Source organism: Solea senegalensis, linkage group LG20, assembly GCF_019176455.1.
Source record: "Solea senegalensis isolate Sse05_10M linkage group LG20, IFAPA_SoseM_1, whole genome shotgun sequence".
Taxonomy (NCBI): domain Eukaryota; kingdom Metazoa; phylum Chordata; class Actinopteri; order Pleuronectiformes; family Soleidae; genus Solea; species Solea senegalensis.
In genome coordinates, this window is record NC_058039.1 from 4,673,730 (window position 1) to 4,689,257 (window position 15,528).

The window sequence follows — 15,528 nt, forward strand, 5'->3', positions numbered from 1 at the left end:
ATAAAGCAATGATTACAACCAAATTTATTACTCTTATAAAAAATGTGCTCTAACGGTCAAGTAAGTAGATTCAGACTCAAAAAGATACTTGAAGCATTACAAAGAACAGAGAGCTCTGCACACTGAAATACATGACAACAACAACAACAACAACAACAAGATGCCAAAACTAGTTTTAATAAACTAAACAGTAACAAAGTCTGTTGATATAAAGACATACAAACCTATACATTCAGGCAGGGGTTTGTCCCAGTGGCCGGTCGGCTGACAGGTCAGCACCGGTGACCCAAACAGGTAATAGCCAGGGTTACAGTCGTAAAAGACGACGGTGCCGAAGGTGAAGTTGCCGTGCTCTATTTTACTCTGCCGAATAGAGTTGGCTGGGATGCCTGGATCAGAGCAGTTGACCACTATACACAGAGAGACACAAACATGGACACACACACACACACACACACATACACGTACACACAAATCAACAGAGAGAGAAAGAGAGATATAAAAGACGTATGTGTTATTTGGCATGAACCAGAGAGGGCGGTTACATTTCCCCTCCACCTGCACTGGGATCAGATCTCTATAAAATTATATTGGGAATAATTGGCAGAATGTGGTGAAACTGAGGGCTGGAAAAGGGAAGTGAAACATGGCTGGTGATGTCTGGTGGTGAAAAGAGTATTGCATCCTGGGTAAAGTATCCATGCAATAGATTCTTATCACTGGGCTGCATCTTTAATTTGACTATTTTCTGTGGCACCTCGTTCCGTTAAAAAAAGGGCAAAACCACACGTGGAGCCGGGACTGTTAGCGAGGACTCTGGGTTTGAGATGTTTGTTTCACTAAAAAAGGAAAAAAATTATAATAATCCTAATGCTGAAGCCAGAAAAACTACCTCAACATATATATATATATATATATATAAAAAGTCATTTTAAAAAAGTAAGTTATTTTAACTTGGTTATAATAAGCTTCAGGGTTATGATGGCAGAGATGAGTATAATGAATACAGTTGAGGGTAAAAACTGGGGTGAAATGAAAAAGCCTGGGGTAAATAAGGACGGTTGCTATAGGAAAAAGGCAGAGCAGGTAAATGAAGATAAGCGTCGCTGCTGTGGTTTTGAAGGTTAGGGATAAATAAGGTTAGGGGTGAATACACTTAACTTTTCTCCCCACCTTTACATGTTGGAGGCGGGTGACTCCACTGCCGGTTGGCCTGACACTGAGCACGTGCGGGCCCCTCCATTTCATAGCCACGGTTACAAACGAAGCTGACCACGTCGTTGAGGTTGAAGCCGTTTCCCACTGTGCGTCCATATATGGGACTTCCTGGATGACCGCAGCTGATGGCTTTAGGGGAGAGAGCATGAGTTATTACCACGTTTGAATCAAAAGCAGCCAAAGAAATCACCAAACTTTACTTCATTTTTTAACTGATCATTGCTGAACTCATTAAAAGTCATTTCTGTGTGGACGTGATATTTCTTTAACTTATTTAAAATGAAAAAAAAAAAGAAGAAAAACATGTCGTTGCTTCTCTGTCCCGGTTGGATATCTCTGCAGCGCTAATTCAGATGTCAGTGACAGCGCTGTGGCGGCTGACCGCTCATTTGTTTCAGATCCACGTCCATTTTGTAAATATTGCAGCCCGTTACAACCCATTGCTTCATTTTCTCATTAAATTGCCAAAAAAAATCCAATTCGTTAAGATCTCGTCTTGATGTGACAGACACAAAATTAAAAAAAAAAAAAGAAGAGCAGAATCAGACCTGAAAATCAGAGGCCATGTAGACCAGTGTCAAAAGTAAGCAGAGATTTGGGCCAATTATCTGTGTTATTTCCTGCAGCAATTCAAAGATACTTGTGAAAATGTCAGATGGCTCAGGAGACATCGCTGGCATCCCAAATTAGGGTCATTATTTTAGAAATATTAACTGCTGTGTTAGAGATGAGTGTCCTCTGTTTGCCACTGATCTGAATTATTATTCATTCTGTAAATTGTATTCACGGAGGCTACTTAGAAGTGTCCTCATGGTGGTGTTGACATGCTTTGATGTTTGTGTAAACAGTGTTGAGCCACTGTCATCTGTCTGTTCCGTTCTCTGTCGCGTTTGCAGGACCAAAGAAGAGAGAGAGAGAGAGTCTGATGAACGTTAAAGAAAACTGCAAAGACACATCATGGAGGAGAAGACGAGAGAGAGAGGGAGAGAGAGACAAAGGGAAAGTATTATCTGAGGTGAGGAGAGCCAAGGGGAAATGACGAGGAGCGGAGAAGACGGGGGAGAGGGAGAAGAATAAGCCGTGGGTCAGTTGAAAATCAGAGGTTTGTTTGCATGCCTGAGATACAAATTTATCTGACACCGACAGCGCGCCCTGCAGCCACACACACACACACACACGCGCGCGTCTCATCATCATTCTGTGTTTGTGTCTCCAAACAAGAGCCTCTCATCTCCATAATTACAGTATAATTTGGCTGTAAAATGATTTCCCTCAATAACTCCTGCATGAATAACCTCAATAAAAACAGGGAGCACAGAATCACGGGCGGAAACACGCGCTCGCCTGACGACGTGAACACGGATGCATCCATTACCGACATATAACTGAACTGCTCTGGTTTTGTGTTTGCGATAAAGGCCGTAATCACGAGCGATATCAGGAAGAAAAGAAACTCTGACCTTCTAATTTCACGAACAAACGGGAGAGAAAAGGTGTCGTGTCACAGGTTGGCGGCGGCGGCGGCGGCGGCGGCGGCGGCGGGGGCACCTGTCATGGACGAGCTGCTGCCAAAAACAACATTTGGGATGCTACCACCAGGTCATCGATTATTGCCGACTGTCACGGTAGCCTGGCCACATCAGAACCCCCTGTTATAGCCTGTGTATCCTGAAGAGCAGTTATTTATCTCATCCAGACCAAAAGTAGCACATGGGTCCTCCGGCCCTTTATATAAAACACCGCTAGTGTCGATCCAAACGCACACACTTTATGTTCGCTTCATGTCAGTGTGTGTGTGTGTCTGAAGTGTCTGTCTATATTACTAAATCATTAAATACATTTTCAGTAAATAAAAGATGTCGGAAGATGTTCACAACATCTCTTTATTTAAATATTTAGTCCGTACTGAAACAACGAGAAAGTGTCTTGTATATTTAGATTATCTTTAATATTTCCAACACTGACACGTGGCGTCTTGTTATTATTACGGAATATAGAAAAACTACCATGTTTTTGAGCTGGACAAATAAACTAAGCAGAGCACCGCGTACACAAACTAGTCAAATTAAAAAAGTGCCGGTGCCGGTGCCGCCTTCAAGCACTGCTTTACGTAATTTCGAACAAAATTTCCAAAGAAATCGATTAAATCATTGATTATTTACCGGTTCGTACAAACACAGACACAATAATGCACACGCAACCTCGTAAAAAAAAAACCCAACGGGTATTTTCCCATTAGTATTCTCTGAATTCTTATTTTTGTTATCACTGAACCACAACAACAGAAATATGACTGCGGGAGGTTTATTTAATGAGGTTCTAGATCACATCACATCTAAGGCTACACTTGTGATTCACTTGTGTACGGGACTCGTCTGTCCATAAATGTCGATATGTTTTTTATTCCATTTTCACTGAAGTTAAAGAAGAAACCATCTGTTGTTATGATAAAGCATTTCATTTATTAACATTCTATCCCAAAAGAAAGAAGTAGATTCTATCACATTTTGGCAGTTTTCCTCTTGGACTTGGAAAAGTGAATTTGAGGAGCATTATTTGGCTGTTTAACTTGAGTAATTAGTTTGGTATTGTGTCATTCAAAGACATAAAAATATGCATCTTAGAGCCAAAGTTGCCACTGGCAGGTCCTTCAAAGTGATTGTTTCTTCAACTACACAGACTAAAACGAGGCAGAATTAAAACATTTGATTTACAAATGAGCCTCAGTTTCAAATGCTATCGTGTGTTTTCTTGTCAAAATCTGAATGACAAAAAGACTCTTATTTAATCTCAACATCCTATGTTTTGTGCCACATAAATAAAGTTGAATTAATTGATTGATTGACGACCAGTGTCACGTTCGCTGGTACTTGGCAAGGGAGGAACCCAAAAGCACGACAACGAGGCAGGCAAGTTCTGACAGATCAGTCGCAAACCGACAAGGGGCAGGCAGGAATCCGGAGTCCAACGAGGGCAAAACGGGGTCAGAACAAGAAGGATAACTAGAAATGCTGGAGCGCCTGGCAAAAAACTAACACGAGACAATCTGGCTGGAGTTTGTGCAACAACCACGTACGTTAATCCAGACTACGATGAAACTAAGTCCATTTTATGTGATGCTACTGATCCTCTACAAGACTGTAAACACGTTTTCCCCCCTATGATTGTGTAGTGACGGCAAACGCGGTCACTACAGAAATCACACGTGAAGAGAACTGCGTGTTAACGCAGCGTAGGCACAGTCGTGTCCCTACAGTTTCCGTGATGTGCGACGCCCATGGGGTTGCCATGGATACACACGGATGCGGTGCCGACTTTGGTTTGACTTTGCTAATCTTCAGTTAGTCGGAGGTAAACGTGCGTCCCTCTGTGTGTGTGTGTGTGTGTGCGTGTGTGTTTCTCTTACATATACAGACGGGCAGCTGGCCGGACCACTGGTTGTCTTGGAGACAGATTCGAACTGAGGAGCCTATTAGTCGGAAGCCGGGCAGACACTGATACACGACCGTGTCACGGTAACCAAAGTTCTCCCCGATCACCTGGCCGTTCACGATGCCTTCTGGGATTCCACAGTGACCAGCTGAAAGAGAGACACCAACAGAAACACGAGGCATGAGGAAACTATTTCCGGTCTATAAAATAGTCCAATATACATTACTTGGATTTCCATCATGACTTTGAATCTTTAAGATGGAATTTGTCCTATTTTGGTTTGTGTCTTTTACACACATTATACTTACTTTTGTTTTTGACGAATCCCAAGTCGTCCCAAGTAAATTAGACGATACCTAACAGTGTTAATGCGCCCGTGAGACGCTCTGCTCTGCCCTAATTTCAGTAGTGGAAAGACTGTATTAGTTAAAATAGGTCTGGGAGTTTTAAATACACCTCGAGGATTTAACACCCCCGGGCTGAGGAGGCAGTATGTTGCCTCTGCTGTATGTGGGGCACGGACATTTTTAACAACTGCACTTGAATGAAGAAGGAAAAGTAGGCAATGCTGCCTTGAAAGCAGTTTTATTTCACCGCTTCCACAGCGTTGTCACGGAATCTTAAAAAGCAACTCATTTAGAAGGAAAACGCCCGCTTGTGCAAAATGAACGTTGGCTTCTTTACTGCTGTGATTCACTCCCAAAGGTCTGATTGACGCAAGTGCAGAAACGTGCACTAAGATGAGCGCGTGGATACAAACGTGCAGCTTCTCGACCACAGGACGCTTCATTCTTCGGCTGTCACGTGATGCGCCGACAAAACTTTTACATATTTTCCAGACTTCACCAGCACAAAGTGCAGTAATCTTAGAATATTATTATTATTATTATTATTTCTCTCAGTAAAGCGCTTCAAACGTTGGCTCATGTAAGTCGTCATCTTTTTGGTGAGAGATCACAAATCACACAGCAGAAGTAAAAGTCGCTTTCATTCGAATGCCCTATAATTGAAATCATTTAAATGCCCACGAGAACTTCTAATGATTTTCCGTGACTTGTCGACCTTCGCGTGATGTTAACAGCTTTAATAACCGTGACGCGTGGAAATGAATGAAGAGTCAAAACAAGAACGCTGCCGCCTGTTTTGAAGGAAATGATACTAATGAATAAAATACGATGCTTATCGCACTTTTTGGGGCCTGAAATGATTTTATTCTTTGACAGAATCACGCCTCCTCCTCGTCCTGGGTTACGTTGCGTTGAACTTCCGCTTTATAAATTGCATCTCATCATATCCCCCACCCCCTCGGCCTGTCAGGTATTCTGGGAAGCGCCATTTTCTTTTGAGGTTTCATGGAGACGTGACAGCGGCGTGTCATAACATCTGTTACCTTTGGCTGGCACGCCGACAGACGAAAGAGGTTTGATTTTCCTGGCTCGTTTTTGTGGGGGGAAAAAAAGGAGCAGTCAGAGTGAATTTACAGCAGAAGGCTGCTCGTGATAGTTGGGATTGTGAGGTGGATGAGGCCAGAGGGAAGCAGCTGTGCAGCCAGACGAGAGGTGTAGGGCCTAAACTTACGGATTCACTCGTGGAATCACATCATTCCAACTCCCTGAGTGTGTGTGTATATCTCTTAAGATTTACATTTAACATACATACTGCACACTGTAAAGCGGTCAAGCGGACGTACCTAAACATCGTGTTTCCGTTCCACTCCAGAGCCCAGACGACAGGCACTCTCTGACAGCTGACCCCACCAGCATGAAGCCGGCGTCGCACGTAAAGATGGCTGTGGCACCAAATGTCGTCTGAGTACCAATCTTCTTTCCATTGGGAGGAGATGGCTGCTCACCACAGGAGATAACTGAAACACACAGTCAGACACGTGTGCATGAAAACTCTGTCTCACCTCCATGAGATGATACCAACCAAGTCAGTTTAAGTTTCACTTATATACAGTACTTAATCCTTCCACAGTTAGCTGCCGCTTAGTAATGATGACATGAAGTATTTGGGTACAGCTTGAGTTTATACTGGAGTGTTAGAATTGTGAATTCATTCAATCTTTTTGTTCATTTCTAAACATAACATGTTCACTAATCTTAATAAATGCTGAGGGCTTTTTATTTAAAAGACAAGGAACATTGGGATAATAAAATGATGTCATTTTTGACACCGAGGATAATGAGAGGATTTATAACAGTCTCATGTCCATCCATTAACCCTTTAACACCTAAGCCTCAAAATGTCCTGTGAATAAGTGCTTTTGCCCATTTTTCTAGAATAACTCTCAATATCTGGCAGTTACTTGCAATTAACATGTTCTATTAACAATTTAAAATGAAGAAAAACAAAAGGCTTTACTTAAAGACAAAACAAAACACTGTAAGTGTTACATTTGAAAATAGAGCAGTATAAAACATATTTAATATAACATTTATTTGAGTCTTTGGCCAAAAAATGGAAACTATGTACAGGTGTGTTTTTTCCAACAGCATGAGTGAAATTACTGTAATAACCACATGTGAGCACATGTTGACACACAACTTCTCAGCTTTCAGAAACCGTATTTCGCGTAATTACGGTAACGCAAAGTGCATTTCTGCCAACGTGTCGTCTGCGATACGCTCGCATTAAAGGGTTAAATTTGTGTGAATGTGAAGACCAGACGAGAGTCCACAATGGCTCTCGCTCACAGGACGAGGTTCAACACATTCATGATGTTGAACATTAGCTAATGCTTTACCTTTTGTTACTTCTCTGGACTTTTGCCTGAATAAAAGAGGGGCATTGAGCTCTTTCTCTGTCTCTAGAAACGTCAGCTTACATATTTCTATAGACGTTTCGATCCTTCTTCAGTTCTTACCTATGTAAATACCTAAATCAACCTTGGTTGCTATAGTTACCACTGATGATAAAAGGGGCTTTTCTTCTTAGGTAAGAGGAACCTGCTGAATACATTCAAAGGACAACGTGACTAAATAGGAGAAATAGATCCGAAGATGAAAACTTTATAAACAGAAGAAGAACCATTTTGTAGCCTCCAGAGTCGCTGTCAATCACACAGGTATAATACTTCATAATCATCTTTCTAATCATCGAAATGTGAACATAATTGACAAAATTGACGTCACGTTTCAATTGAATTAAATCAAGTGACAAGTATAGACCAGCAGAGTCGCCCCCTGGTGGCAAATCATTACGACTTTGAGGTCGTGGCCACTTGACTAGTCGGTGGTTTTAACCTTACCTTGGCAATGTGGTCTCTCATTTCTCCAACTCCACGCCCCGCTGGGCAAGCACTCGATGTGGGCGGGGCCTAGTCGGAAATATCCCGGGTCGCAGGTGAACACGATGCGGGTTTTGTACTCGTAGTGCGAGCCGTTGACGATCCTCCAGCGGCCGTGCTCTAAAGAAAAGGAGCCGATGCTGGGACACACAACCACTGCAGAGAGGAAGAAGAAAAATAAAGCCTCTTCAAAATATGCATCGAATGAACACAAGGATCACTTCAATGTGTCTCACATAATACAGAGCTGCTTCATTGTGGGACACTCTCAGTCCTTCTTTATTTAGCATGTCCACATAAGTACTGTCCTGCCCTTCTTCATCTACGTGTTACTAACCTGAACACCGAGGTATTTTATTGTGGTTGCTCCATGTTCCGTCTGGCTGACAGATGGCTGATGTCAGCTCTTTACTGGAGAGTTTGTACCCATCGTTGCAGAAATAGGAGACTCTTGTTCCGACGGAGTAGTCCACTGTTAAAGTGCCACCGTTTATGGGAGCCTTGGGTGCACCACAGGAAACAGCTGGGGGGAGACACAAACACACACACACACACACACAGCGGTTGAGAAGACGACATGGACATGCAAACAAGTTCTGATATGCAGATTCAGTGCTGTAGGAAACAACGACTGAACGCGTTCTGTATTTGTTATCCGTGTTGCATATTTACCCGCTGCAATAAAAAAATATAAAATCAAGAGACACTTGATCTCTAGTAACGACCAGTTCTAGGAAAACAAACGTAACGTGCTGAACACACTGCTCGGCTGCAAATAGACCAGTTTGTGGAACAGAGTGCAAGTAATTACAGTGTCAACAATGTGTTATTCCCCATTTGGCTTTTCTATCGCAGCGTTATGTGATGTGTGGGATTGGAACATTGTAGGTGCGACGTAACAAAAGAACGCACTGTAATATATTGTGAAAATACTATAAATATAAAGAGATGGAAAGACAAAGAAACCATAAAATGAGTCAGGCACAATGAGCCATTTTGGATCATTTATCCCAAATAAATGTGAAATATGATGCATATTGAAAGTCTCTGAGCTTTTGAATATACAGTATCCACCCCGGTGCAAAAACAAACAAAAAAAAACATTGGTTTTACGGTTCAACGTTTTATAGTCAAGGGGAAATTGGGTCCATTTTCTGCCGTAAATATGTTAAGGCACTGTTAGCTGCATAAGCTGAATAATGTCCTTGCACCTTGACACGCAGGTACGGGAGAATTCCAGGCGTGGTACCCGAGTGCCGTGCGGCGGCAGGATGCTGTGGCGTTGCCGATGAGACGGTAGCCCCGGTCACAGGCCCAGCGCACCACGCTGTTGACGTGGCCGCCGCTTTGAGAGGAGATGGAGCCGTGGAGGGGAGAGTCTGGTGTGGAGCAGTACAGCGCTGGAGTGGAAGAAACAAGATTGTATACTGAGTGGTTTGCTGCGAGCGTGCGACTACTACAAACAAAGTCAGCTTTCGTTCATAGTGGAAGCGATGTTCTGACAGCTAAGCCACTAACAAGCTCTGCTATTAAGAATCAGCTACACAAGAAAGACAGAAATTAAAGTCTGTGGTCATAATATTGCAGAACGCGAGATTTCACATTTCACAGGTGACGAGGCTAAAAAAAGGGATTTTTACAGACCAAAAATGTGAATCCTCATGTGGAGGATAAATGGATGGAAGACACTTGTGGAGCAAAACTGGATCACATGTTCTGTTAAAAGAAATATTCATGACTTTGTTTTGCAGCTCATTAGGATCTTTATCCAGGAAGATGAGAATCCAGTATGCACATAGTTTGGTTTATGACTCTGGGCAAAATGGGCAAAAGCCTAGAGGCGAGTTCTTATCTGAACTTATCAAAGTGTGTTTACTGTTGATATGTGTGGTTGACCTTTGAACAACATCATCAAGAGCTATCTCGAGGGTCACTGAGGGAATTTAGTTCCTTTTTTTTTTTAACAAAAATAGACATTTTGGCACAATATTAGCATTTCTACATACTTTTTTTTTAATGAACTCACATAAGCTGTGTGTGACAAACATGTCATACTATCTGACTTTTTAATTAAAGTCTGATCCCTTTTTTTTTTACGTGAAAGTACATTGTTATATCCCTGGTTGTGCAAATTAATAACCCTCTCATTAGTAGGCTTGAAACATATGTTTCACAATCCTTGCATATGCTCACATTAACCCCCAGCCACCGAGGAAGGTTAGCGAGCATGAGCTTCCTGTGAGGCTCTGCTGTTAATATTCACTGTCACATTCATCATACAGAACAATGGCTCTGTTTAGGATGGAGGTTAAAGAATCCGCCTCCTGAGGAGAGGCCATGGACGTGACTGAGCAAACCAAAAATTCCTCACAACTGTCAAACAAAGTCCTTGAATAAATGACTCAAGTCACATTAACCAAGGTGCTGGATGTCCGACTGTCTGAAGTGACACAAAGCTGCTTGTAAAAACATCTGTGCTCATCAAGCTTCCCTTGAAGGAATAAAAGTCAAGACACATACCATAATACAACACAGGCATCTGTTTTAGACAGACAGAAGTGAGGTAGAAAACAAAATGTCGCATCGTTTTCTCCACAAATTGCAGAAACTCAATTATTTCCCCATTACTTTGATCAAATTATGATGCATACTGTAACTCTAGTCCAAAAAAGGAAATCCCTCTGTCCTTCTGTCTGTCTGCTTCCGTCTTTATTGCCATGCATTAGGATCATATATAGTAGTAGTAAAATAAAGTTGGGATACATACTTTGGTACTCACCAACATAGCGAATTTTGAAGCCCTTTTTGTTTGTGCCATGGTCTGAGGACCAGCGGACCAGGAACTGGTGGCCAGAGGTGGTGAGGTTAAAGGGCGTTGGCAGGTCACCGCTCAGTGTTGCTAGCGTGGGACTGTTGGGTGTGGGACCTGAGACAGAGAGGACAAGACGACGTGAGAGGACAACAGAGAAGATGCGGTTTGTCCCTGTGGTGATCACTTCACATGCAAAGACCCATTAACTCTCAGTGTTTAATATGTAGGAGACTTCCATGATATAATATGGTATATGGTAAATATGGTATATTTTTATAGCCTTAGAATAACTGTAGTTTCCTGATGGGCTTGGGAAAGGGAGCCGTAAACACACAATCGTTCAATTTCTACACACTGACCCTTTATTTTTGAGTTGCGAGTGTGTCTGAGCATGTGTGCGTGCTTCTCTTTACCGTCGAAAATCTCCAGCACGTCAAACTCTCGCTCCGTGTGGAAGCTTTCAAAGGTGACGGTGACGTTGTATCCCTTCTCCACCGTAATGCTCCACGAACACATTTGCAGGTTAGGGTAACTTTCTGGCCAACCGGGGCTCAGGATCACGCCGGACGAGTCGTATCGTACGTCGTGCGCGGGGCATTGGACTGTGGATACGGGAGGAGAAATGAATGCACGCCGAGTTTCCTTCATCGGTTTTAATTATTTTCTTTTAAATCAGTAAAAACTAATGTGCACACACCTTGGCAAGCTGGCGGTGGTGCGTCCATTTGTAGTCTCTCTCCGAGGCGACAGGTCAGAACATCGCTGCCGACCAATGAGAATCCTGGTTGGCATCTGTACCTGATGATGTCACCTGGAGGCACAGAATCATTATTTAGTCATGCACTGCACTTAAGCACAAATTTGACGCCCTCCTTTAAACGAGTGAGAAACATTTAAGATTTTTTATGCCAAGATATTTATTTGATATTTGATATTTATTTATATTCCTATGTTCTGTATCGCTCATGTGCCGCTCTTTGCCCTTGAATTGCTCCACAGGGATAAATAAAGTTTTCTGAATGAATGCATTCTCTAGAAAACTATCAGTTATTTAAAGCAGAACTGTGCAGGTAGGTTTTCTTTACCCTAACTTAACAGCGTCAGAGTCATTGTTGTGGGGGGAGTCTGTCTCCACTCCCCCTACTGTCTGCGGGAAAACCAGCTTTGCAAGATCCGGGCTGCAGACCCAGAGTCCAAAGAAGCAGGAAGTCTCACTCGTGAGAAACACTAATTGCTTCATGGCACTAAACAAGCAACGATAGTGCTTTTATAGACGTTCATCATGGCAGAGCCGTGGAAAAAGCAGCAGAGTCAATATAGGGATGGGTGGATGTTTACGGTGGTGTCATAAAAATATGTACTCCCAAACTGTAGGGGGAGCTCCGCAGAGAATAAGCGGCCAGACTTGCAAAGTTCGGCTAGAAAACATACAGTAAAATCAACCTGGGAAACAGTTAAAAGTCAGTTCCACTTCGATCAAACGTAACTGATAATACACTTAAATACAATCATATACGTTCATTAGGCTCATTTTATTTGGCAGTATTGGTACTGAACATTACATTTCAATATTATGTCAAGTATATAACACAAACTTCCCTCATTGCTCTCATCCTATGGCGAATAGAAAAGTCTACATCTTCCATCAAAGTGACGCGTCAGACGGACAACTCACCGATCTCCAGCTCGCCGTCCTCCATCAGTATGTCAGCGTTGGGCACTTCTGGAGGAGGCTGGCACACCCTTAATTGGTAAGCTAGGAAAACAGACACAGCACAAGAGAGGAGGGACAATATGAAGTGTGTGAGAGTGTGTGAGGGGAAATGCTGCAGAGTCTGCGCTGTCAAGAGAGGCAAACATTTGAGACGACTTTTTCCTGGTTGTTTGTAAAAATCTGTATTCACTGTGAACGCCTTAAACGCATTAACCCCCAGACTGGCTGCAGTGAGAAATCCTCAGTGACTCAAATAATGACATAAACCCAGTGTCTGTTTAGTTTTTTTTTACTCTGTCTGTTTAATCTCGTTTGTCTCAGTTTGACTTCATTTTTTATTTATTTTTTTCTCACTCAGCTCGTCTGGTCACCAAAGCATGGGATCAACAGACGGAGCAGATTCCACAGACACAGCACTGCCTTGAATCATAAAAAGCAACTGAATTCACAACCGCTGAGCTGAAGGCTGCAATCAATATGACTGCATGACCATAGATCACTCACTAACAGAGGGAGAGAGGGGGAGAGAGAGAGAGGGAGGGCAGGGACGGAGGGAGAGGCAGACAAAAAAAGGCTGAGGGCTGTAAGTCAGGATGAAATTGACTATGAAAATGAGACCTGCCAATAGTCTCTGCTGCTCTCATGCATATCAAAGCCCTCTAGTCTGTGTGTCTGACCATGTGTGTGTGCGTGTGTATGTCCATGTGTGTACACTAATGTGTGTGAGACGAGAGGATGACGGTGAGCAGTCATTGATCTCACTAAGCTCTGAGAGCATTTCTTTCTCTTTTTTTTTATAGCTACTTCCACATTCGTGTCACATCCTCCTCCTCCTCCTCCTCCTCCTCCTCCTCAGTCTCCATGTCCATGACAACATCATCTGCCACTGGATGGCCCTCTCCTCTGTAACGGGAGCACACTGGTATTCAGGAGCTTGAGCCAGAGGTAAATAAAAAGACATTGGCTTTGATAAACATCCACAGACACTGGACAGATGTTTCCTCTGGGCTTTGTTTGACATTTGAATCCAAAACTGCTCTTAAGCAGCTGCCGCAGAGACAAACTGTGGCAATCTGCGTCACTTTCTCAGGAGAATCTATCAGGAGCCAGTGTCAGCCCACTGTGACACCAACCAGGGGTTTGTGAGCTGCCATTGAGTAAACTTGAGCTCAGTATTTAGTTTTTTGGGGGGTTTTTTAACCAGAAAAGATGACATCTGGAAGAGCGGGGGAGGACGTGACAGACAGCTCGCCATGAAACCATCAGTTACAAAACTGACATCATGCTACACTGATTAAGACCTGAAACTGGAGATCGAGACCATTAATACCTCAGAAATGATTCATTAATTACACATATATCGTCTGAAAAACGATATAATATCACCATGCAAAATGCGATGTTTGACTGTATAAATCTGTGCTCCCATGTAGTACTAGAGCTAATAAGATACTGCAGTAATTTGATGAATAAAACGTTGGTGGTAACGTTTGTTGACTCAGCAAAAATGAACGTCTAATATCACAATCGCAATGATTTTTCCCCCCCCAGTTCTAATCATCTATGATCAGAGGTGGTGTATATTCTTTCTGCATTTATTAAACTACGACTTTCTTGTGGCTTACAAATCATTCCTGCTCCACATAACTCACTCTTGCTTATCTTTCTTGTTTTGGTTTTGGTTCTTTTCCCCTCTTCTCTGCTGTCTAATAAACCTGAAGTGACAAAACAATGCTAACAACCACTGCCATACATCCCGTCTCCCTCTTATCCATCTCCCCTGACAACCCACTGCTGTACATCCTCCTATAAAGCAGAAATTGAAAATACACTTGAATCCATCACGTGGTGCTGTTCCTGTGAGAGTGTGACAGCTGACAGTTAAAACCTGCCAACAGACGTTCATTAGCGACGCGTCATGTGTCGGCAACACAGAAGCCTGCTCAGAAATAAACCTTGACATGTTCACTAAAAAGCCATGAACAGAAACTTTTGGGGGAAAAAAATACACATTTCATGGGGAAAAAAAGTGGCACAGTATACATGTTTACATGGAACGCTGGAGGAAAGATAGACTCATTAAAAATCTTTCTGTCAAATTAAACCTTCCCCAAAAAAAGAACTTTCCAGGCAATAAGCGACGCTGACATGGATGAGTAATGTACTTGATTAAAAAGTGTATTATGATACCTATCCCATTAAATATATTATTTTCCCTCCTTTTGATCAAAGTAACAAAGTAAAAAATAAGAATAATAATTCATTTTTCTGTCATTAGCTCTCAAACTAATTTATTTAAAGGTTGAAAAAATGAGCACATGAATAGTTGCCTTTATTTGAAATAATACACTTTATGTGGTCATGTAATCCTTTAAACCTTCAAGTCATAACAGAAGAAAAAAAACAAAAACATTTTAAAACAGCGGTGGAAAAAGTTAAGTGTCTAAAGGCTGAAGTTTGCAGGCCGACAGGCAAACCAAGAAGAAAAACACCCGCGGGATGTTTTTATCTGATACACTGAGAACGAGGGGTGATGTAAGTGCACTGAAGGACCACGGCTAAAGACGAGCATGAAATGGAAAAAAAGAAAGAAGAACAACTAAACAATATAAAACTCCCTCTAAGAAAAAAGAAAAAGACTCCCACTAATGAACACACACCATATCAAATGAATGGATCGGTCGCATGTCGCCGATGAAAAGGACATCTTGTCATGAGCTCATACGGTTTCTTTTCATGCCTGAAAGTAAAAGGTAATGAACATATTTCATTTTAATCTGACAGCAAAGGGAATCTTTGTTTACCTCAACAATGACGGCAGGACGGGGGTCAATGTTCAAGTCTAAAAGACTAACTTGAAACAAAAGCAAATCATTCAAATAATAAGTTCATCCGCACATTTGTCGAGTGTTAAGTGATTAGTGATTAATAAGCAAACACATCAGTCTTTATGAAAAGCAAAAAACCCCATTCAACACACGTGTCCTTGGTTTACTCAGAATGTTATTCTGTGTTTTAATTGAACTTAACTTATACGAATCACTGAGGCCAAGAACTATCGCA

The 15,528-nt window shown here is 42.2% G+C and overlaps 1 protein-coding gene across 1 annotated transcript in view; it reads right to left on the bottom strand.

Annotated features, from left to right (window-relative positions):
- LOC122786300 (CUB and sushi domain-containing protein 3-like) overlaps positions 1-15,528 on the bottom strand; it is a 303,505-nt gene that overhangs the window by 18,475 nt on the left and 269,502 nt on the right. The window contains exons 48-58 of the mRNA XM_044052500.1: positions 12,427-12,507; positions 11,449-11,562; positions 11,165-11,353; positions 10,719-10,865; positions 9,151-9,339; positions 8,277-8,462; positions 7,901-8,095; positions 6,341-6,514; positions 4,625-4,798; positions 1,174-1,347; positions 225-410 (exon numbers count right to left, since the gene is read on the bottom strand). Of these exons, the coding sequence (XP_043908435.1) occupies positions 225-410; positions 1,174-1,347; positions 4,625-4,798; positions 6,341-6,514; positions 7,901-8,095; positions 8,277-8,462; positions 9,151-9,339; positions 10,719-10,865; positions 11,165-11,353; positions 11,449-11,562; positions 12,427-12,507 (1,809 nt within the window). The remainder of the gene's footprint in view (positions 1-224; positions 411-1,173; positions 1,348-4,624; positions 4,799-6,340; positions 6,515-7,900; positions 8,096-8,276; positions 8,463-9,150; positions 9,340-10,718; positions 10,866-11,164; positions 11,354-11,448; positions 11,563-12,426; positions 12,508-15,528) is intronic.